Source organism: Anticarsia gemmatalis, chromosome Z (assembly GCF_050436995.1).
Source record: "Anticarsia gemmatalis isolate Benzon Research Colony breed Stoneville strain chromosome Z, ilAntGemm2 primary, whole genome shotgun sequence".
Classification (NCBI taxonomy): Eukaryota; Metazoa; Arthropoda; class Insecta; order Lepidoptera; family Erebidae; genus Anticarsia; species Anticarsia gemmatalis.
In genome coordinates, this window is record NC_134776.1 from 6,220,829 (window position 1) to 6,247,162 (window position 26,334).

Genomic DNA, 26,334 nt, shown 5'->3' on the forward strand with positions numbered 1-26,334 from the left:
TTTGATGAACATAATTATTTTCACAGTCGTTTCTAGGCACCACCCACCAAGTGGTTTAACCCAAAAATATGACAACTAGTCATTCAAAGTGTCAGAATTTTGAGTTCGCAGGTTTTTTGTGTCATAAACAGTACTCCACTACATAAAGCTTAGAAATGATAGTATTTCATATAATACGAGTTATTAGTTATTTATTAATTATATTTTATATAAGAATATAGAATATAAAAATATGGTTAAAAGTTTACATCAGTTACACATATATGATTGCATTGGTAATGATTATTATATTGCATTAAAGAATTGATTCGGTTTTATAAATAAATGTGAAATGTGATACAATATGACAGATAATTATAGACAGCTCGGCTTTAGCAGCAAGCAGTGCTGTAGCTCGATTCTCTACTACTATCGACTACCGACAACCAAACTGTCATCGAGAAATTTTGTATGAAAATCTGATCAGCGCCTCTGACGGGTATCGTAGGAAACATTTTGGCAGTAAATGTCAAATGTCGATAGCTAGCCGGTTGTCGGTAGTCGATAGTGGTAGAGAATCGAGGTACTGTATATTATTATAGTAATAAACAAAATATGATTTATTTCTTGTTAGCCTGTGTTAACTGCTGCACCAAAGCCCTATGCATTTAGCGCCAATGTATGTTCTTATAATATAAACGATATGCACCACAAGTTATCCCGAGATTATAATTGAAATGAAGGTACTCTACATATTGGTTAAAATAAATAAATACCACTAAATACTGTGGCTTGCGCGGACGAGGGACTTTTATTGTAGAATGACAGCAATTGACATCAGTATTTTCATACTTTATGCTGACTGTAGATGTACGATTTTGATAAAACCATGAAACTTGGAGTTCGTGGACTTTGTATCGACTTTTGGATATAAACTATAAAATCTTGTGTTGGTTTTGGTATCAATTAAAACTAAAAGTCGAAATAAATCGGTAAGGAATAGGTGTAGTTTCGTCTTCTGATACAGTTACAAGGTCCCTATTAGTGCTGAAGTAGCCTAAATGCTGAAAAACATCAGCTTTTATCCGCTTCATAATGACGAATTAATGTATTTATATTTTGTGATCAGGTTATAACTTTGTCCCTCGAACACGCAAGCATTTATGATAATCTACATCTACTAAATGTGGCCTCACGATTATCAATGAACTTATTCATAATAAAATATAAAAGATCAATGGTATCGATTCTGCTCCCTTTCTGTTAATTACCTTTAAAACTACTACTATTTTATTTTACCCACAAATTCGATTTTTAAGGCATATATCCTCATAATATGTGAAAGTTTTTCTATCAATCCCTTTTTGACGTTTCCAATATACTTACACTAGAAATGAATTTAGCGACAAAACCCTTGAGAGTAATGATTGTTTTTGTTAAGTAACAATATTTATTACGGCATTTCAAATTGCTGACAGAAATATTTGCGCCTAGGGTTTACCATACCAGTGGTAAATTAGTAGCCTTTCACAATTATGTTTTCTGATTACTGATTCAAAATATACAAAAACTTTCATAAATAATAGGAAAAAAACATCTTACAAAAATATAAAGCCATACGAAAATAGACACTTGCTTCCTCTTAGCCAGTTTGTTTAGGAAGCGTGATAAATTAGGTTTTTAGCCTAGAGGAATTTGATACAGGCGGTAATTAAATTGTTACTTAACAAAAAAAAAATCTAATTATGTCAACCGTTGTTTCACGCAAGTAACGAACGCGATGCTACACGATGTGTGTTAAGCAAAGTATAGACTCGAATTATTAAAAAGACGGTCGTTAAAACACTGTTTTACGAATAAACGTCGTGTGCTCTAATTAGTAAAAGTATTTTGTTTATTTTCATTCATTATTTAAAACAGATTGAAAGCGTCAGCAGTAAGACAGTAAGTGTACACTTGGCGATGTATAATGTTGTTGACTTAGCTTGGCTTATATGACAAAAAACAATCGCATGACAGCTAGATAGAACTACACCGTACAGTCCAACAACTTAGTAGAAAGTCTTGTATGCACAGCCCATCAGGTACCATCAATGACTTGTAATACACAGCTAATAGTAGTCTGTTTGACACACAGTAACTTTACTTTGAAAATATCCAAAATTTGTTGTAATCTGTTTAAATCGTGCATAGTAAGCTTCTACTAAGTTGTAAGACTAATTATAAGCATTTTAACCTCGTCTCTTACGTAGAACAAAGTATACTTAGTACATGATGAGTATTACTTAGTCATCAGTCTCGGTGTCAATCCTTTCGGCTTCTGTGTTCACAACTTGGCTCTCCGGGTCTGCCTGCGCGGGCTGGGCTCGCCGGCAGCGCGGTACTACTCCGTTGTACTCGCACATGCCGTAGATCAGCACTGAGAAACCGACTAAGTGCTGCCAGTGGAACGCTTGCCACCTGACTGATAGCGACACCATCCAGATCACGAATGTCCTGAAAGACGGGAAAGAGAATTGTTAGTATTATTAAAAGATTTATTTTACGTCAAATTAAGGTAAAGACTATACGTATAGAAGCCATGTCATCTATTAATAAAACAAGACTACAAGTTACAATTGTCTAACTAGTTGGAGTCGGCTTCCAGTCTCACCGGATGAATATAAGTATTTTACATGAAGCGACTGCCTATCGGACCTCCTCAACCCAGGTTCCTGGGTTATAACACAATGTCCTTTAATAAGACTGGTTGTCAAACTTTCAAACTTATAAATAGTAAGTAGCAACGACTATATAAAATGATAGCAGTGACACATTTTAACGTGCCCTAGATAGTCTTAAACAACCCATTTAACAAGTAAAGTAGATTCACTCATACTTTTGGCTTTTTCGAAGTGTAACGGGTACACAGCCACATGCATTTGTTAATCACCTTGCTGATAGTTACCTTATGGAGTCAAGGACCATCCTAGTAGTGGCAGACATCTCCTTGGTGACGCTAATGCCAGCAAAGTTGAAGAACGCGATAGAGACAATCGTTCCAAGCGTAGCTATCAGCAGCAGTGGATTGTTACCTGCGAAGAATATAACAGTTCGATATAGTCAGTAGTTAGACTATACTATGAATATTGATGATGGTGACTGGCTTCATGCGAATGTCCAATAACACAGAATTAAACAAAATAAATGAAAACGTATTTTAAAGTTGCATTTTTTCGACTGTTAAGCAACCATGTTGGGACGAGCAAAAATCTATTAAGTTGTATTAGTATTTAGCTTAATAGTTAAAGCATAGTTTGTAGTTTATTTTCACTCTGCATACGTTTTAGAGGCAGATATCTTTCTTTGTTTATAATCAGTATAGGTAATAATAATAAATAAAAAGTTCCGAAACAATTTTGTTTGGTTTGCCTGCTTATATTTTGTTGTAAGATAAAATGAAGATATTGATTTTATAAGTGTTAGGATATGCTTGTGTCTTTGTACTCAACTATTGAGGATAACTCATTTAAAATCCGAGCAGATTGACAACTTTCTATTAGATTCTAGTAAAATTCCTTTAACTACAAACTAAATTCGCTTAATTCGGAAGTAAAAGCGTTATTATTACATGTATGAAATAACATATTATTTATTATTCTGTTTGAAGTGTATAGTCATATTATTATTGACATTGTTTTGTTTTCAATCAACAAAATTATCATTTTGATCTTGTTTATGTGTCGAGTGTTAGGTAGCTTATCTACTGGTTACGTCGTTAGATAACACCTTATATCTATGCCGATGTCTGTTTATATTCAAGAAATTATTTGACCTTTCTATACTTTGTATTAAAGACATTCTGTGCATGTTAAGTTTTATAATTTGAAACAAAATTTTGAAGCTACAAAATAAATACAGATATCCCGCGCCGCTCAATAGATGGCGTTAACAGTTCTCTATACGATATAAGCTTTGCATAAAATAAATAACGAAATTGAGTTGAAAATTGTGAAATGAACGTAATTTTGCACTTAAATGTAAACAACATATTTAATTAGTAATTTTTAGTTACTAATTCAGTGTTACAGATTTACAGATTACAACACGATATAGAATATTTGAAAAATAGATTTCCCGTTTACGTGTTTCTTTCCTATTACAGTCGTAAATTGAGTGTGATTGCAAAATATGTACATCTTAAAAACAATTAAGTTACAGCTATTTGATAAACTGTTGAATTTGATAAAGGAGAATGGGCAAAATAGTATGGAGCCTGGGCGATCCGCGGCCAAACTTGATTTTTTGTTTTTTTAATGTAGTTTAGTCCTATAATTACCGTGTAGAAGTTTTATTGCCGCGACGCACTTATATGACGAACAAAATACATTTTTGTTTTTGAGCACTTTTAATAGTATAAAAACATATTTTTGGCTTATATTCGGAGATTAAATAAAAAGTACTATTTATATTATTGCATACAAATGTAGACATTATTAATATTCGAACAATCATAACATGTAAATATATAAATATCGTAACAAATAAACATCTTGCTCTTCTATAATATATTCACTGAGACGACTTATCTGTCTTGAATGCTCAGCTTAAAAACGAGGCGTTCATAGCCAGTTGCGCTCACTGGTCGGTAAACAATCTGTTGGTTAAGCAACGCGGTCATTCTATAGATGGGTGACCGCATTGTGGTATTTGAACTGAGCTTCTCCGTGCTTCCGAGGGCACGTAAAAAGTCGGTCCCGGTTGTTGTCAACTAAGATAACATTCGGGCGGCTTGAACAACTTTGAAACTGGGTGAACCATATGATAGATGGATATGAGTTACGATTATTGTTCATTTTGATGGCATTGCAATCGTTATAAGAAGATGTAACGTTATTACACAACATTAAATGCATTACAGACACGAAATAATTGTATTTGTTCTACGAAATTCCATTATATTTACATGTCAATATATTGTTTCCTGAAAGGATTGCAGCGAAACGTTCTTAGTAAAAGTTGTTCCTAGTTATCATTACTTTAATTTGACACTACTTTCATTAATGGCCGCCGACCGCCCAGGAGTGCCCATTCTCCTTTAAGTTTATGACATAGGCCTGGTATTATCATCGAATACCGGAACTGCCGTTAATTTCCACAAAAAAAAAAACTAATGACTTTCCGAACAACCTAATAAAATCACTAGCTTGGTGTTACATATCCTAGTCTAAAATAAAATTGAAGATATTTATTAGTGTAGCTATCTAAAGGTACATTAGGTATATAACATCTTACCGATTTGTATAAGGCCATCTATAGCATCTTCCACGGTGCCTCTAGCGTTGTTGTCGAAGTGCGGTGGAGCCGGGATCCAGTAGAATATCACCAGCAGGAAAGACAGCACCGAGAAGCCGAACACGCCTTCCCAACCGACGGCTTGCATCGATGGAATATTTAACCCTACAACATTTAAAAATAACTTTTAATAAGAGTTTTTGAAGGAAAACCACATACCCATAACCCATTAAACATGATAACAATCGTTGGCCTATTACTACATACTTACATAGTATAAAACAAAGCTCGATTTATGCTGTTCGTGTCAGTCTATGTGCTTAGATCTTTAGAACTACGAAACGGGTTAAGATGTACGCAACTCGGTACGATCCTTACAAACTTTCCTTGCTTAATTCACATTCATACATCTTTTCATAAAGGACTTGCCCATTATATTACAGGTTAAACGAATAATTTCATAGGAATTGAAGTTTCCATAGTAATATTAATTACTAGGACTAAACTGCAGTTCTGCAATGTATGCTAACTCGCCAACTTTGACTAACTTGCTCCTAAAGCTTACTAAGGCCTAAATGCTCTAGTTCGAGAGGAAACTCCTGACAAGCATTAGGTCAGTAATAGCTTAATACATTGATTTATTGCGAAGAAACAAGTAATAAAATTTCAGAACCAATTGGTAGTATTATATTTTGTGCTTTTGCCCGCGACTTCGTCCGCCACCTGAATTTTCCCATGGGAATGCGTCATTTTCCCGGGGTAAAAAGTAGCCTATGCCCTTATTTGGGGGGCCCAATTTTTCTATACCAAATTTCATGCAAATTGGTTCAGTAGTTTAGGCGTGATTGAGTAACAGACAGACAGAGTGACTTTCGCATCCATAATATTTATAAAGTATAATAATAATAAAGTACAGATTATAATTATTAAGACTACATAAGATCTGAAATAAAAATTATATGTTTCGCAAAGAGTTTCTTTGTTTTAAAATTCGTAAACTATTCAATAGGTGGCGTTAGCAGTTTCAAACTATGAATAAAGCTCCCGTAGGAAAAGCATATCGCGGTAAGCATAGAATGAATAGAATTCAATTATGACGACTGAAATGTAAGTTACAAATAATTGAATATAATATAATTCTTCTGTAAGTGTGTAGTGTAGTGTCACTGAACTTCTCTTAAACGGCTTGACCGATTCTCATGAAATTTTGTGAGAATATTGAGTAGGTCTGAGAATCGGCCAACATCTATTTTTCATACCCCTAAGTGACAATATATTTTTTTTAATTTACATGGCAAAACAACGTTTGCCGGGTCAGCTAGTTGAATATATTCCTTAAATACCTACGGTACGTCATGTCATACTTTGGCACATTTGCATAGATAATAGCGAAACTAACATTAATTTCCAGCTAATTTTAGTATTACCATTACAAGCATGCTACTTAAAAGTGTGACCTAAAAACGATTTAAAAAAAAAAGTTCTTATAACGCGACTATCGATCATTATATTATGATTATTTCTTAAACTATTGTTCAAAGCTTCATTTTACAATTCATATCAGATCATTTAAATGTTTATTTATAAAATAATATGCATTCATTTTATACCCTTAATCAGGTAGGATAATACAATTCACGAAATGCTAATTTAATGTGATGTGTGATTTAATTCGAATCCATTACACTGGCGACGCGTGCCAACCCTATTTCCAGCCTTTTAGCTTATTTGGACGAATTAACAGGATTGCTAGAGTACCCATTGTATTATCCAGAACAAAATGAGTAATGCATGTGCATTATTTTGCAAAAAATGTTTAAAGTAACAAAAATAAATTGTATTACTAAGATCCAGTTTCACAACTTGCGGGTAAGTGTCGGATAGGTAACTGTGGTAACTGAATAAAATAAAAACTGACAATATTCTACTTGCTAAGCTAACCGATGCTTGAGTGTTGAAAATTTCCGTAAGTTTTGAAAAGTTTGGAAAATTCAACAATTTCTATGAATTGTCAGAAACAAAATTTGAAGTAAAGTGAATTGCAACATACCTGCAACGTATTTTTCCTCGTAAACCATCTGACAAGCCGAGATGACTTGAGCGACGATGATGAGAAGGTCTCCAGTGATGAGGCTGTTGCGGCCCTTGGACTCGCCCGGGGTCTGATAAATGGCGTCCGTCACACCCACTATCACCAACCCTATTATCACGAATACTGAAACAAAAACGTAATTTTAAAACTTTCTCGCTGTTTGTAGCAGAACAGACTATGGTCTAGCCGAAATGCTTTTTAGCAACAAATGAAATAGGTAGTCGGTTTACGGATTAAATACTTAATCGCATTAGTGGTCATAAAGTTTAGATTTTAAACTTTTAATGATTAGGAAATCATGACACGCTTTGAAATCTCTAAGAACGAATATACCGCAGTAGTATTCATACATTTTATTTTTCTCCAATAAAAAAAGCAGGGTGCCTCAACTGCCTCAGTATTTTACGTGACCGAAAGAGTAACCCAAACAAAATTACAGCGCATACGAAACACTCAGATTTAATGCCTAACTCTAACTACTAGGTATTTGCTCCTAAATGCGATTAGTAATTGTTTGATGACTCGATGTAGTTGAACTATCGTATTAGTAGGTAACTGTTGAGAATGTTGAGATGCATTAGAGCCGGTAAGTGCTCGGCCCGCCGTTCCCGGCATAGCAATATAGAGAACAAAGCACGTCTATCATAGAGATAATAATCGTGAAGGGAGTTGTAGGCACCTGAACGAGCATTGGTAAACCTGGCAAGAGTTAATACGATTTGAGCGTCGAGTTGACACGTCACAATATACGGAGAACTTAGAGAGCCATGAATGGTTTATCTAGATTATAATTAATAATTATATTATAGCCAGTTGCACTCACTGGTCAGTCGGCGCGGTCATTCTATTAATGGGTGACCGTATAGTGGTAGGTATCTGAACCGGGCGTCCCCGTGCTTGGGAGGGCACATAAATAGACGGTCCCGGTTGTTATCAATTGGAATAACAGTCGTTAAGCCATGTCAAAGGCCTTTCGGGCTGCTTGAACTTTGACACTAGGTAGACCACTAACTAATACGACAAAAAAAATCTATGTATTTTCAAAATAAAGCATCAAATATGCCACCACTACTACATAAGCCTACTACTACATAAGCCTGCCGGTTAATGATGTTCTACTGGGCTTTGGATACTTCTGCCAACTGCGAGCCTTGTATGCAAGGCTCTCTATTTCATAATTCATTTTAAGATATTCTAGGCTCTAACAAACAATTGCAGACAGAAAACTACAAATCTGACTGTCGTATTACACATTAAAATAGCTAAGCTTCTGGGCAGTCACGGATGTTTTTCTGGAAATACGAAGATAATTACTACAGATTTTATATTTTCTTTAACAGTCTGATACTAGTACATGCGCAATCCTCTTTTTTTATCTCAGAAATATCCAGAAGCGCGCGGCTAATTACATAAAGTCAGCGGTAATAAAAAATATTGGGTTTGCCGGTAAACCTCAGTTCCTTTCCCCAGTTCAAGATATAAAACTAGAGGTAAAATAGCAATAACATCGACTTGTAAGGAAAATACGAAAAGGGCTAAATATATTTCTGTTTGTTTACGAATTTGTGAAGATTGTATTTGTTAGACTTTTCCGCATTTTTATAAAAAGTTTGATTGACAAGAAATGATTTCGACATTTAAAGAAAAACGTGAAAACGTGAGCTATATAATAGGTAAACGTGGAAATGAGTGTCTGAACAAATGTTTATAAATATTAATTGTTTGTTGTCTAATTTGTTCTCTTGGACTTTACCTACAAAATAAAAGTGATGACTACATTACTTTGTTGCAGATTGCTCAACAGAACGGCCTACATTTTAAACTGAAGTGCATTTGGCACATGCGATCAATTTCCACACAAAAAATATTATGAAAAATTAATTCTAACCACCTTTGGTACAGAGTAAAAACCACGTATCTATACTAATATTATAAAGCGCTAATCTCAGGAACTACTGGTCCGATTTGACTGAAAATTATTTCAGTGTTAGACAGCCCATTTATTGAGGAAGGCTATAGGCTATCACGCTACGACCAATAGGAGCAGAGTACCAGTAAGAAATGTTACAAAAACGGGGAAAAATTTCACCCATTGTCTCTTACGTGACGCAGGCGAAGTCGCGCGGGTCAGCTATAAACAATATAGTGTGGAATGGTCTGAACACTTGTCGCGAGTGCGGTGGGTTTAATCAGTCTAGCCCTTCTTCCTACTACATAAGTTTGAGTCGACTCCTAGTCTTGCAAGACGCCGCTGAATACCAGAATTTTACATGGAGCGACTGGCTATCGGACCTTGACAACCCAGTTACCTAGTGGATTTTAACACGGAGGAGCTCGATATATTTAATATGGTCACCCATCCACTGAACAACTTCGGTAAGCGTACCTTGCTTAACCTGAGAGATAGATCCGCGTGGCTATTATGTACTCAGAAAAAAAATACTAAACCAAATTAAAGTAAGTTTAATAACTGCCGCGCGTGACACAGATTACTGTCTTAATATTAAGAAAGTTGGGATGGGTTGTAAGCATTTTTTGTACCAAGTTTGATAACAACGTTGCGCGTAAGCATCAGGAGGCGCGCGCGGCGGCATTCTGGTTGGTTTTACATTCAATTTTGTAATTCGCAGTTAAATTCAAATAACAAAACTAAATATCCGTGTGTGGATGTATTCTGTACGCGGAAGGGTGGGTAGGTGGGGATCAATAAGGATTATGTTTTCCCGTTAGTCCACCATCAAATTCCCCCCTTGTTATAGATACAGAGGGTGGCGGGGGGCAGCATTCACTTAGTCTGACACTAATTGTTCGTAGCATGAAAGCCCAGTACCCATATATTGATCTCTGTGCGGAGAAAGAGGCTTGGCCGCTGGTCTCGGACGTTAGCCCGTGGGCGCTGCCGTTGAGATTTCAAATTAAGAGTTTCAAAATAGGTCAACTTAGAAAAATAATCTAGAAAAAAAGTATTATTCAAATTGTATTTGGTCTTCCTGCTTACAGACAGGTTATATTATGCAGGGCGTCTTAGATAGTTACCTATTTCGTGCCTATTTTAATAACCATTAGCTGCCACGAGACAACTTTATTGTTAGATCTCGACATCACGACAGTGAGACACGAGCTTTAAACCTTTGTAACGTGAAATTTGGACCAAAATATTACACACAGCGAGAGTTTTAGAACAAAGGTTGTAAGAAAGATACTTGCATCAATCTATAGAATAATCTTTTGTGCGAAGCGCGCGGCCCATACTCTTAATTTTTTTACGTTATAAGGTGTTAGAGAAGTTACTTATGACCAGTGTTGGGCAAAATTTAGTTTGATTGATGATTGATGATTAAGATTAAATTATTTAGTCATGACTAATGAATAATGACTAAAAAAATTCAATCATGAGTCGTGATTGATGATTAATTAGTGTTAGTGTTAGTTATTCAATCATGACTAAAATTTTAATGACTAAAAATAATAGTAAAATGAAACTAAGCTTTTCAAGTCTACGTTCCATGACTGTTGATTTGTTAATCACAGGTTTTTAATTAAAGCTAGTTTTACAACAGAATCAGTAATTTTTTTTTTAAATTTACACAGGTACACATTTGCAAAAATAAGTTCGGGCTAATTTAGTTTAAAATAATTTAAATTGCTTTTTAAAACTACGCGTTTTGAAAATCTAATTTTATAAATAATGGAATTATCTTCTTCCAGTCAACTTAATGTGGTGATCAGTTATAGTTTTATAGATGTGTTCAATTAAACTAAAATTATGTCACCTGAATTATTTTTTTTAGTTTAATCATCATACAAAAATACAATAAATTAGTCATCAGTCATTTAATCATTAAATGATTGATGACTAATTTATTTAATCATGATTATGATTATTATTTTTACTCATGATTAATTCAATCATGACTAAATAATTCATGACTAAATTAGTCATGACTAATCAATTGATTGAAAAAATTAGTTGATTGACCCAACACTGCTTATGACTTACTTAGACAGAGGGAAGACCCCGTTCACTAATAATATGTAACTGAGCAATACTGGGGGTTATTTGTTTATCGGCTAGCGTGGTAGAAAAGATAATGTTTTTAATTTACAGCGAATTGTACAAACCATATAAATCGTTTGTTAGTAATGTGTGCTAATTAGCATGCAAATTCTATCAGTTGCCTTTGCGTGAAAGAGTAAAAAACGGTCCTTTATACATACATTTTAATAAATATTTTCTATATTAGTAATAATGCAGTTGCATTCATCTTATTTTCTTCATTTTTGAGTACTTACTTAGTCGCTAATGAGCATGACAGTTGTTCAACCCAAGCAAAATGCCACGACGAATAAATAATTTTATTAATCATCGCTGGACTATTTACGTGCCCTCCGAAAAACGGAAAAGTGCAATTCGAATAGAAATAAGAGGTCACCCATCCAAGGGCAAGACGCGCGAACGTTTCAATTTTACTTTACTAATCGTATATTGATCGAAGACTGGCTGTTATGAATTTTTACTAAGCCCCCGACATTGATGCCTTTTTCATATTGGACTTTGAGCCTCGGAAATGCGTCATAAGCGTGGCTATTTTAATACCTATATGCAATAAATAAAACAGATGTTTAAAAGTACCTACATAGTATTGTAATGATAATAATATGGAGTATATGGACTTGCATCTGTGTCGAGTGATTCACATTGTTTGCTTGTATTTTGTATCGACATTACATATAATATGACTCATATTTATCATCGTTTTACTAAATTGTATATTGTTTTACGATGGGTTCGTTGATGGGTTGAAAACGACTTCTTTATGCAACAACACGTTTGATATCCATTGATGAGGCAGTGGTCGATGAAGTACACTCAGATTTCGCCGTTAACATTGTTGGTCCCATGTAATTGAGTGAAAGTCAAAAAAATACGTTGATATTGTTACTCTAAAGAAAGTATATACCTACTTAAAAGATTCGGATTTAAATGAGATGCTTGTCAAAATGAAAAATTGGCAAACGCGTGGCGTTTATATAAATAAAATACGAGCAGGGTTTAAAAGGTTGCTTTTAGCTTAGCAGGACCTAGACGAAATAAGCAAATAACTTTTAAAATTATTTAAACTTTAAAGTAATGTGATTTCGTCCCTGTATGTTCTCAAATCTCTCTCAATAGATACACAGTTCAATTACGTTAAAATCTCATGTGGGGAGAGACGTTTTACTTGTTGCGCTGCACTCGGGCACAAATTCAAGGAAACAGTAATCACGGAAATGCTATAACGGTATACGTACGAGCGAGGGACGTACGTTACAAAAAGGAAGAACTGAAGTAGTTTCCAATATTACTCAAATTGAGAAAAGCAGCTAACGTTTCTACATACGAACATAACATCCAGTTATACCCGAATGTGGCAGCGGTGTTTGAAGGAAACTCGCGTTTTATCATTTGCAATGTTAGTTACTTGTAAGGGCGAGCCTATTGCCATTAGGATTAGGATATCATTTTTTTAGTAAATAGTAGTGTCAAGTGTGTAGCATTAGCATTTTAGGTCCGACAGCTTAATAAAACAAGATGAAAAAAACGGTAGCGCAAAAAGACATGCGTGAGTGTGAGGTTTTCGAAGACGATGTCCAGGACAAAGCGAAATGGAGGAGAAAGATTAGGAAGGCTGACCCCATTACCATATACCGAAATCCATATACCATATACCTCTCGGTTTATAGCAAACTATTTCTTTTAAAATAATTAATGCAACATTCTCGTCTCGTTTTCTTCGAATTGTGAGGAAAAAATGCACTTATATTGATCAATATACTAAGGGAATTATTTTTACTTATTTTAAACAGATGGGTAGCGCCCAAAGGGTACAGCGTGAGTTTGAGCATAATTAATGGTGAAGAAATGAGGACGTGTAGTTTATAAAACATTGACGAAATACTGTTGAATTTGGCATTGTCGCCTGTTGAAGTCGTGGTGACTTCAACAGGCGACAATGCCAAATTCAATTACTATTATATACAACTACTAGTTATTATTTTTATTCCATCGGTAATCATTTCATTCATGATTCATACATGCCTATTTATTTTTAATTAGCTTCGTAATGAATATTATTAAGTTTTGCTTGAAAACTTTGCTAAGATAAGAGGAGCAATACCTTCACCGGTCACCAAATATAATGAAGCCACTCATACATTTTTTGTTCATTGATTGGTTCTTATTAAGTAATAAATATGCCATCAAAAACATTCTGTTAAAAATCCCAAGTCTCGCCGTTAAAAGTTGTGAGATATATAATACCAAGTTGATTAATCTATTTAGTCTCTACTTAAAGGACCTGCTGTCTTAAGTTATTAAGTATGTTATTATCATACCAATTTAAAAATAAAATACGTTTAAAACAAATAGACCGACCTGGCCATCGGCAGAGAAAAGGATGTTACGGCCGTGCCGCTTTTTTTTTGCTCGACTTGCTCGAAATCTAAGCTATATAGCTTTAATAATTGGATCTTTGTTTGAAAGTATGCTGCAAGTATAGAGTATACGTAAATGGACAATTGCATAGACCCCTACATAAATATTTGAGTGATTGATTTTTATAGAAATTGGTGATTATGTAGGGGACCAAATATTGTGTTTGAATAATATATTAAATAAAAAATATAAACTAAAAATGATTTGCTTTTCAAGACACACCATACCGCTGGTTTACTAAATAATGAATTAGGTCCTCAAATCTGGCAAGTATTAATATGGAAGGGTGGAAATTTATTACGACTCAAAATTAAAATAAGGTGACGGCGACCGCGAATCAGCTACGGAATGTGCAAGGAACGGCCGCGGCCTTCATCGGCGTCTAATAACGTCGCGGCATCCCTTTGGTTCTACAGGTGGCGAAGTTAACCCGCAGAAGATAAACTTTGAAGTGGGTGTTAGAAAACGCGCAACAGTTTTTGAGCTTATTATTTGTGTTTTCGGTCTCAGAGTACGCTTATAGGTTTGTTTATCTTATAACTTGAGAAAATATTCTTGGGTAAAACTGCGCCTGGTCAGCTATATTTTCATCCTTGCTGCATAACGAAATCTTAAAATATAATAATCCTAAACAAAGAACATTGACAAAATACCATCTGATGGTCCACAACAAGTAACACTTAATCATCTTATAAATATACGCATATAATTTAGTTCTTGCGTCATAAGTATATTAGTAAAATGGAATCGCAGCGTCGCACCGGGCGGGTGGTAGGGCAGAGGGTGGAAGGGTGGAGGGTGGAAGGGCGGAGGGTGAAAAGGGTTGCATATGAGATGCAAGCCGATAGTGCGAAAGAGACAGATTAATCAAAATACTTGAAAACCATCCCCGCACTAGGTGAGGAACGGCAGGATGGCAACGTACAGAGATATTTAATCGAATATTGATCTGTAGGGTCACTGCAACTGCGCGGAGCATGATCAACGAGCACTGACCGCCTAGGAACGGCAACAGGCGACCTAGATAAATATGAACTTTCTAGGACCTGCAATGGGCGTTAGAACAACCGTTCGCACATTCGTACCTCCTCCATATATTTCGGTTTCGTTACCTCACAATTATTGTATGGTTTTGTCAATTCTTACATTTTATGGTTTCGATTAGTATAATATGGGATCGTGATAAATAATAATTACGATTACTTGAGTAACGTTTGCTAAATTCAACTCGAAGCTTTTTCGCAAGACTGACATATTTGTTCCTTGCACACAATAATCTTCGGTAGCGAGTAGTCCATTATTCAGTTAGAGATAAGACTTAAAGAGGATTCATAAAACTTATAAAAAACTGCCTTTTGAATCTAAACTAGCTCCCTAAAATATCTTACACGCGCGATCGCGATTACATCGTGAATGTTGCCCTTCAAGGAAATGAGATGGCCGTGACCCTGTATCTACTGAACTTGACTTAACCGGTCCATACTCACGTCGCTCACCCCATGTTTAATGACATGTTGGTGCCAAGTTGAACTGGACATGTGAACTAACGAAACATTTTTCAATGAAACTACATTTGATATTTATGCTTGCGTTTCATGTTGATTTATTCGTCAACCAGGTCTGATTCACGTCTGTGATACATTATAATACGCTGTATCACTAAATATCATTTAAAATAATTTATAAACATACCAATAGCACACTGTCCGACTTGGGAAACGAACCCGGGAACTCATGGTCAGCAGTCGGAACCACTACCGACCGCATCACCGCACTACAGAGGCAGACAAAATCTCGGCTCATTACCAAGTAAGGCAACGTTGTGATAGCGCAAATACATCCAAGGAAGAATAACAGATGTCATCAAAATACGTGTACCAATTTAATACGTTACAGCTAAAACCCAACATTCTATTTAATTAGTAAATTAGTCTAATAATTAATACGGGGTCAAATCGCACCATCGATAACTAAAACCAAACTGTCCAGAATTGTTATATCGACGTAAATAATAAATCATCTGCCCATAATAGGGGCATACATTTCCACAGCTGACCTCTTAGATTACCTAATTTAATTAACCTAGGGCCGACCTAGATACATCTGTGATTATTCACCTTATTAGAGAAACCCGCCCTAAATCTAATTTAACTCAGATCAATTTACTATTTTCATGCAATAAATTATATTGATATAACTATAATTATTTGATAGGAAGTTAGCTGATTCCCACAAGGTAAAATGTTCATGCATGCGTGAACACTTAGTATAAACTATAAAAATATCGCCGCAATAAAAAAATCATGTTTTTTTTTCAAAATAGCTATACTCCACCGTGCCGTTGAAAAGAAATATCTAACCTGTGACCACGGTCGATGCAACTCGATCGAAACGTCGCGCAAACAAATAAGGTATCCTAATCTTTAATTTTCAATAACGATAAAGACCCGTTACATTTAATATTATGAGTAAATCGCGAGAGTTTAAAATCGTTAAGTAATAAGGCTATCAAGGGAACTATTATAAGCAATGTTTTGCATAATTTATTCAGGCCTTGTTTTAGTGTTAATAAAATAAAATTTTCAAGTTCCACAGTGTTTAATAATATGTGATACGTGACGACAAGAACATTTGAATTAAGCAGCTCTCATTTACAGTTACAGTTTATACCCCAGCCTACAAATAAACCTGATTCCACTGCAGGGAGCAAAGCAAATACTAATTAGGGGAATAATTTCTCACGTCGCGGGACTCATAAGTACGTAAGCACTGCGAGAGTCTGCGAGATCAATTTGCATCGTGTGAAACTCCTTCCTAGTTCCCTGTATTGCAGAACCAATTCCGTCAACAAAAGCACATCAACCCCTACAAATGCCTACTGCCCAGTACTTTGACCGACGGGTGACGCAAACGTCTCGTTCCGAGACCAATAAAAATGTAGGTTTTCACAACGTTGAAACTTTTGTAAAGGAACGTTTATAAGGGTTCTACCAAGAAATTGACATTTGTTTACTTAAATGTTAAGTTTTCAAAGTATTTCGGTCTACGAAATATTTTTACGATTCGGTTTACTAAACTGTAGCCTTCGCTTCCTCTAGACTCTAGAATGATGTTTAGGTACAGAGATAACGGCACTTTAAATATTTTCATGCAATACACCTTAATTATGACAGTTCCAACAAGATATACATTTTTACGACATTAAAATATAAAGATCGTTGAATTAATCATCATCTAATTCAGAATAATTTAGGCAATCGTACAACACGTCAAAGTTACTACACCTTACATGATTTAGTTAAGAATTATTTGATAATAGTATTGGGTATTGTTTTAATAACACAGTGGCATCGAGGCTAAGTTTACGTCTGCACTGTATGGCACACATTGTTTTGGATCGAGCTAATGTAACCTGAAGCGAAACACAAACATCACCACGCAAAAGAACCGCAAAATGTCGCATTCAAAGATTTTTATCTTAAAACTAGCTGACCCGCGCAACTTCGCTTGCGTTACATAAGCGTTAAAAGTTTTACCCGTTTTTATATCATTTTTCACTGGTACTTTGCTCCTATTGGTAGTAGCGTAATGATATGTAGCCTACAACCTTCCTCGATAAACGGACTATCTAACGCTGAAAGAATTTTTCAAATCGGACCAGTAGTTCCTGAGATTAGCGCGTTCAAACAAACAAACAAACAAACAAACAAACAAACAAACAAACAAACTCTTCAGCTTTATAATATTATAGTATATAGTATATAGTATAGATATAAATCGAGCAATACTTTTCTGCATTTTATTAATTTCCTTCGAGTTGAGGAAGCTGATTGGATTACTATCGATTGAGTGTTCAAAAGAGCAAGAATTTTATAAGAAAATGTAGGAAAGCTTTTTAAAATACTTAAGTTTTGCAGACGATGGTCTACACTCCCTTGCTTTCGAAAATTCATCTAAATTACAGGTAAATATTAAACTAAAAATGTTCGTGATGAAATATTATTGAAATAAACTTTTGAAGCGTAAAGTATGTAATCTGAGATGTCCCGTCATCGGAGCATTTTGCAACGCCGTCTGAAGATAAAATTTTATTCCGAAGATGCACTCACTTACATCTCAATCTTGCTTCTATTAACTCAGATCTCTATTTTATCCCTTCCATCTAACTTACGCTCTCCCTACAATCCGACATGAACAATGCAAGGGGATTAAATTTATCTTCATTAGTTGCGTTTCAAGGAAAAATATACTCTAGAAAATCTAGGTGCTCTGAACAAAGAAGGACATAGATCAATACTGGGCTCGCCTACGCATGTCCGTGAAAAGACTTTCTAGAAAAACACATCTAATACATATGTGTATCTTACACATATCTTACAATAGAATCGTAAACAACATTTAGTGCGAATTTTACAAAATTTAAAAACTAAGTGACACCGCTATCATTATTACCAACTTTAAGGACATTTAATCATAAAATTATCAGGATGAAACAGCAATCATCAGAAAAAGCTATTAACAAAAAAATCTTTATATTCTTTTGCCTACAGACCCCGCCGCGCGTCGTTCACATTTGATAGTTGCAAGATTTTGTAAGAAAGTTCGTAGACAAAACTACACTTTATTATTTTTTTAAAAACGTGAAATATAGGAAGACAAATCCTTTCAAGTAAATTGCTTTTACTGACAACGGCCGTCTGTTAAACTCGTGCAAAATGTTGCACTTTCGATAAAAGGAAATCACAAGATGAAATCAACAAATTGAATGTGTTCCTTCGAACTTAGTTCGTAATATTCGAATGTCGTCCTACCAAATAATAATTTTAAAATATATTGGGTCTGCTTTATGGAACAAGGAGATATAAAGTTTTAAGTTTTTAAAGCAAGTACCTAATTGTTTTCTGAAAAAAATCGCCGAGACACATTTTAAAACTAGTTTAGAACTTAAAACAAAAGAAGAAAAGACAGTAAAGACGCATTAAAAAAATATTTTTACAGGTCAATGAAACCTAATAATCAAACTAAAATAATATATTTTTTACATTAGGTGATTCAAAAGACTATGTAAACATGTTCAACGAATATTCGATCGAGTTTCTCACAACCATTCAATTTGTGCTAATATTTAGTTCGCATGGTATGCAGAAGAATGGTGATCCGATATGCAATATTCGTTCGTGTACGAGAATAAATTAATGCAATAGAATAGACAAACAGTTTCGGTTGTTTTCAACGGTTTTTCATTTCAACAGCACGCCTAGATTTTCCGATTTACATAGGAAATAAACTCGCTTCAAACAATGATCATGATTTCTATACAAAAATAATTAAAAGTACATATAAATATTGCTAAACTTGTAGCTCTTGAGCTATTTATCGACATTAATATATAAGCGATAAGGATGGCACACTCTCACAGAAAGAGCGCTATTGTTTTATTCTAGTTCACTGGCTGTAATGAAAAATAAATTCATTATTTTAAAACAAAGTCAGAATCAAAGGCTATTTGTGCGATTTCTTGCTAACGTGGCGGATGTTGTTCTTGAAACAGGACGTGCAACATCTCGCCCATGCAGTTTGACCAAGTGTACAGCCACTTAAAGTTAAAGAGAGCTTGATTCGTTACAAAATCTAGTTTTAAAAAAATGTGTTTATGGATAACTCTATCAATACCAGAAATTATTAGTAAAAGACTTTGTTTAAACAAATATGTGTAGAAATTGTTATAATGTTTCATCAAAATAGAGAACTAAATTAAATTTATAGGCGCAGCCTTTCGTAGTTTGAAATTGAATACAGAAACCCCCTCCCAAGCTGCCTCTCCCAGCGCAGATTCCGTATTTAGCACGGTAACATAGAATAAAGCCTCCCCTTCCCGAGCTACCCTGGTCCAATACAGATTGCATATGTTCGGTAGAATCGGTAGCACCGAAACAAATTACATTGAAACCAGTGAATGCTTTGTAGACTGCATGCGGATGACAAATTTGCCTATGAAAACGTATTTCCACGTTTCCAATGAATCAAATTCATAGCTTGTATTATGTAAGTCTAGTAAACTAGGTAATGTTTAAATAATTTACCGGTCGTAAATAAGGTCCCACATACTGTAGCCCGAATCTCTACTAGTATCGAGTTCTGACAACCATTTAGCTATCGAAAAAAAATGTATGAAAATCTGATCAGTGCCTCTAGCGAGCATCGTAATAACTATTTTTGCTGCACATTTTAAATGTCAAACTCTCAATACTCGATGGTTCCGATTGTAGAGAATCCCGCTGCAGTTCTTCAAAAGATAATACAAAAATCACTTACATATTCCGCCCCACTCGCGTGAAATGATCCTGCGGTCCAAGAACGTCATGGACAGCACAGCGACGAACACGATGATCGAGCCACGGAACATTTGGAAGCTGCTCACGTACGTCAGCGTCAGACCGATGTACATTATCGACGTACCGATCTGCCACCAAAATACGCTACAATAAGCTAATGACCTTTTTATTACCAAACTTAAAACTAACGGCTTATTTATTTTGCAGAAGATTGGAACGCCAGCAAGAATTTTTCGCTATAGCGCTTCTGCTCTTCGCTTGGCGGATATTGTATAAGCATTCGCTTACCGCGCATGTGGTTGAGAGATCAAAACTTGTGTGTATTGGAAATAATTTTAATACCGATAAAAGTAAACATCGTGCGTTAATCATGACAGAAAGTACTTAATTAATCAGTTCTTAATTAAATACCCGCATCTGATCAACTAGGTGGACCCCTCTCTTATTACGGGTAGAGACTAGCTCAGCAATGAAATTTGAATGAATTATTATGTATTTATTCAGCAATCTCAGCATTAAAGCAAGTATTAGAATATTTTACGAGTACGTCCACACAAAGACCTATATCTCCATTAAAGTGGTGCTCAAAAGATTTTCTCTGGCTACAATGCATGTTACGTGCACAATACGCGTCATTCAACGTCTGTGCATCGTATCAGACAATAGAAAACACAATATGTCTCGCCCGGTTCCCTTGACAAGGCATAATGGGTGGATCAGGTTTATTTGAAGCTTACAGGACTAAGGAACACCATGTAACTAACGGTAACATAGAAGCTGAAAATTTTCAATAAGGCTAAGATTATAGGAGATAATCGTCTGACGCAGTAACTGGCCAACAATTCAAAATCAAATAATTTATTAATTTAGGTCAAATGCAGACACTTATTAACGATAGTCAATGATACAGAGAGTGAATTTACCGCCAGTTCGGAAGGTAAGAGAAGAGTTGGCAAGAAACTCCTGGCCACTGTAAAATTCAGTGACCAGTCATAATTATGCTTCGGACATCGTAGACATCACAATAATTACTTGGTGCAATCGGCTTTTATTTTGCCTCAATTGAAAATATAAGTGTCGGCAAATAAATTGAACAAGAGTAGGTGCTTCAGAAAACAAACTGAAAGTAGACCCACTGCAGGGGACTTACGGATGACTGATTTACTAGTCGGGTGATAGAAACGGAAAAGCCCTCGTTGTTTCTGCAGCATTCCTTATGAAGCAGACCTTAAAATCCTTCATTGCGATGTAGCTAAACTGTTAAACGGCGCCTACACCAAATATACAAAAAACAATCGTCTGGTTGCAAGATCCAGATTAAAGTTCGCAATCGTTTAGATTAGTTAACGCTCAGCCAGTAACAAGTACACGTGAAATAATAATCGTAGCAACTTCCTTCTAAATTGTTTCCATATAATTACGTTTGCACTGCGATGACCTTTTCATATCGGTGTGAATTTTATCAACACTCGATGCACAAAGTAATAATACAAACAGAATGAAAACGTACAAACTAAGTTCATTCTCAAAGTAAATATCATAACCGTGTAGGTATTATGTCAAAACATAATCGTTAACTAATCAGTCAAACTGATTATGGGACTATAACGATCGTTGTAAAACTATGAATTATTATTTAATCATTCCGAGATCTAATCATCTACTACATGAAATGATGTTATTTCTCGTAACGTTTTATAGTTTCTGTTAACGAACAAACTTTGGATGATTCCAGTTATCGGAAATTGTAGAGCGGTTGAAAAATATTTTTTTAAAAAATGTAAACAAAAAAGTTATTAGTTTTCGTGTGGATCGCCGGTATTGTACCAGAAAGGTAGAAATACCAGCCTGTTATCTCCACTTCTAAAACCTATCCATACCAAATACGCAAAGCTGTGAAATTCTCGTAGAAAAAGTTTTAAAATCTAGTTCACACAAAACTGCGACGCGATGCGGGTTTGCAACGCAGAAGCCTGCGACGTGTATGTAATATTTTGGTGATTTTTCAAAGTCTTATAGCCACGAGATGACAAAATAGCTATGATTAACTATTTGATGCCAATCATTTCACAACTTCTGGAGTCTCCGAGCTCGTAAATTCCCCTTTCCAGCACCTGTAGCTTTCGGAAATAAGATGAAACCGTAGGTGCTGTGCCTAGATTGCTTCTTTATTGAATCTTTAGGCAATCTTCGACGTGCATCGCAGTTTTGTGTTTATTTTAAATTCAAACTCACCAAATCAAACATGGCGGCGGGCATCAGAATAAATGGGTTGAAGTTCTGGTTGCCGTTCGTGAGGGCATGACCCCCAGTATTCCTTGTCTTATAGTAGATCAACTTGAAGGTCAGGAGGCACAGCATCTCGCCCAAAAACATGAACGTCGCCTACGAACGAAAAGTTTATATGAGCTCGATACGATCGGAAAATCTTTAAAAAAGGTAATTTATACTAATAATGTAGGCCTGGAGAGAATGTTATTTTTAAGGGGTTAATCTCAAGATGTATTAGTTAGATTTGAAGAAGTTTCTTTGTGTTGAATATTCTATTTATTATAGAAGGCTATAAAACATACCGCTTAGACTAGAAGGAGTGGAGCAGCAATAAAAAAATGTAAAAGCGGGGAAACTAATGCCCAAGTAATACTCGTAGACGACGCACCTAACATTCTATTAACTTCTGTCAACATATTAATATTTTATTGTTATCGAAACACGTGTAACTCTCACTTTAGATAATGTTGCCGTATGGGAGGCAAGCGACATCGATAACCGTATGACGGTTTAACGATGTGGGCACTGAAAACAGCTTTAATAGAGGATAGTAACTTTACTACAGAAAAAAAAAATTCAATTTTGCGAACCTTTTTCTGGTTTTCTTGTAATATAATATAATATAATAATAATTTTGTTTGATAGATGTATCTTTATTAAAAAGAGTTCCACTTGCAATACCTGATGCACTCGATCGTACTTCTGGTACCCCTTTAACAGTGCTATTAAATATTTCAAATCATATTAAATGAAATAAATATCTCACCTGCAAAAACGGGTGGTTGAACGTCCTTTCAACGCCGTCCGCTCCTTTCGATTCCAATTTGTCGGCCCATTTAGTACTCAAAGAATTAATGGAGCCCGTCACTACCATCATTAAGGCTAGGAACTTCTGATATCCCGTCCACGCCATCCTACAGGACAATTACGAATAAATAAAAATTATATAATAAATGTTTTTATACCTTAACTATTGTTGTATCTAATGAACGACAGGTAAGCTCCAATTAGTTGTACAGTGTTTTCAATAAATTTTAAAACTTTATATTAATGACAGTGTACTTTTTCATACAGTACAGTACTCATATACCTAATCAAAGGTTACAAAGCATTTGTTAGTTAGACATAAAATCTTGTCTCTTGCTTATAAAAATCATAAATCATAATAAAAATGGAAGAAAATTCAATTAATTAATTTAATTAGTTATGATCTGATCAGAAATGTAATCAAATAAATATATATGAACACAACAGTATACAAATGGCAGTAATATTCTCATCAATTTGAACCAGTTACTTCTGTGTTATGAAAAATGTAAACATAATTATTTGAGTATCATAACATCTCTGTTGACATTTACAAGGGAGATCAAACAATAGGTCACAAGACAGTGTGACCTATTTCAATGATGAGATGAAGTTTAAGTATTGTATGTAGAGCAGTATATAAAATTAAAAATTAGTAGGTATGCACTTGATTTGATCATGAGAAGACTTTTCCTACTATGATCAGTAAAAATACTTGCTGATACAAGACACAATTGATCAGAAAGAGACTTCAACTACTACTAGGCATAATTGATCACCCAAAGACTACTGTTACTACTCAACACAATTGATCAGTATAAGACCTTTGCCACTACTAGACATATTTGATAAGTAAAATGACTTGTTACTACTAGGCATCACTTATGCCTTACTTATTAGGAAACTTGCTAACACTATATATAATTTTTGATCAGTTAAAGACTTTTACTATTACTAGACATACTTGATCAGTAAACGACTTTAGCTACCACCAAGCATAATAGATCAGTAATAAAACTTTTGCAACTACTAGAGATTATTGATCAGTAAAAGACTTTTGCTACTATTAGGCATGATTGATCAGAAGTAAGACTTCTGCCACTATATTACTTGATTAACCGGTCCATTGAAGACTTTTATCTCTACTAGACTTAATTGATCAGTTAAAGACTTCTACTACTTTACTATATTGATCAAATGAAGATTTTTACTACTACTAGGATTATTGGTCAGTGCCTAGAAGTCTTATAGGTACTGACCACCGGTACCCAGACCTAAAAACTCTACTAAAATTATTGTCTGTATGTATTAGGTACTTTTAAGTTAGATATTTAAATAATAAATACCCATAATAGTTGTTCATTTATGCTTATTAATGTTTATCAATACCATTAAGCCATGATTATAATCATTATCAATGGTATTTAGCTATTATCCTGATTGAAATATAGGAAAAATGTGTTTAAAGAGGAAATTATATAAAAATGTATCTATGCTAATTGAATGGATTTAATTGAAATAAATCATCATAATGCTTCCAATGAGAAATTAAATATAAATAAAAGATGCAATAAAATCAATAAAGTCATTATAATTTTAACAATTTATTTTTTAGCTTCACTGCTAAAATAGATTTCATTTTTTTCATTCCACATAGGATATGTGCTGCTGTGTGCTGTTCTTATTTAAGATTATTACATTTTTTTTGTTACTCAGTACTATGTAGCATACACATACTGCACTTCAATTTATGATATTTAATTTCTAAAAAAATTATCCCTACCTAGCTAATAATTAAATTTAAAAAATCAAATCATGTTTACTTTAACTTAAGTAAATACTTAACTTTTAATTTATTTTGAGAATATTATCTTTAATTTCAAATGAGCATCAAATTTAAAATCAATAAATTTAGAAGTAAAATATACAACCAACACTAATTAGGTTGAATTAATTAGCACAACCTAAATCAAAATTAAGTTACTAACTAACTATTCAAATGTTCTCTCTAATCTTGACTTAACAAAAACATTATAATTTTTTTTTAGTACACAAAAGTAATTTTTATGTTGAATAAATGTTTTCTGTATCATAAAATAATAACTTATTTTAAAAACCTTGTTTTCTTGTAACAATCTTTACAACCCAATATAATTGAAAATTCTGGCAACATAAACCATAGGTCCATATTTAATAATGGAAGTAACTTAACTGTAACTCCATAATAAAAACTAAAATTTAATTTGCATGAGCCTTGGCTTAATAATGCACATAAAACAGTTTTAAAACATTTTTCCTAATAATTCATAAGAAATATCCATTATAAAATGACTATCTTGGAAAAAATAGCTCTTAAATACTACTGTTGTCATATCAATGCATTTATTCTCAAAGTAAAGGCTGTAAATTGAACATAGAACTATAGGTAGGTATAGACTGACTAATACATATTTCACTTAAATGTGTAATTATTTAATTCTATTAAAAAAAAACTTTAGCCCCAAAATGCAGGTTCATAATAAAAAATCCCGACACAGTAAAATTCAAATCCAACACAGCAAGTTACTAATTGGATTTTCTGTATTTCATTGTAATGTATTTTGGTAACATTTCTGTTAATTAATTCTTTATTCAGTTCATTTCATAAATCTACTATAATCAACGTAAAAAAACGACTGCCAACAATTTTGTTTGACAATATACGTATTCAATAACACAGGAATTCATTTAGAAGATTAGTGACAATGCCAATTTTGAAATTCAATGTTGAAGATTTAAAACGATTAGCTGAGTAGAGTAAAATAAATGAAAGTGGTAAAACACTTTTTTTTCTATTAACACGTAACTACTTTAGTATCGTTAGTATATTTATTACAGTAAAAGTAAGTAAACTTATGTTGGTCTAGATCACTGTAGGACGATTCAGTCTAGCTCACCTGATGATTTTATTACTTGTGTTATGGCGCAACAAAGCACTTAGGTATATTCACAAATTATAGTCGCGTTTTATTAAAACACAGTTTTACACTTAAGTCTGTGCTAGACACAGTATAACGATGACTCGAGTTCGAGACTTCGAGACAATGAACTTTTTTGTTGTC

General features: G+C 34.4%; 1 protein-coding gene across 1 annotated transcript; it reads right to left on the reverse strand.

Annotated features, from left to right (window-relative positions):
• On the reverse strand, positions 1 to 26,334 carry Tango9 (transport and golgi organization 9). Its single transcript, XM_076134605.1, has 8 exons — positions 26,170 to 26,334; positions 23,193 to 23,340; positions 22,391 to 22,540; positions 20,136 to 20,283; positions 7,304 to 7,468; positions 5,254 to 5,418; positions 2,927 to 3,053; positions 1 to 2,475 (listed from the first exon to the last, which is right to left on the reverse strand). The coding sequence occupies exons 2-8, from the start codon at positions 23,337 to 23,339 to the stop codon at positions 2,265 to 2,267; spliced, it is 1,113 nt and encodes a 370-aa protein (XP_075990720.1). The 5' UTR covers position 23,340; positions 26,170 to 26,334; the 3' UTR covers positions 1 to 2,264.

What these genes read in the sequence shown, in the direction of transcription:
- Tango9 (XM_076134605.1), bottom strand. Translation starts at nt 23,339, where the DNA reads ATGGCGTGGACGGGATATCAGAAGTTCCTAGCCTTAATGATGGTAGTG. An exon ending in CGAGGAAAAATACGTTGCAG is followed by an intron (nt 5,419 to 7,303) that starts GTATGTTGCAAT and finishes TAAATGTTGTAG; the next exon opens with GGTTAAATATTCCATCGATG. An exon ending in ATGGTCCTTGACTCCATAAG is followed by an intron (nt 2,476 to 2,926) that starts GTAACTATCAGC and finishes CCCGTCTTTCAG; the next exon opens with GACATTCGTGATCTGGATGG.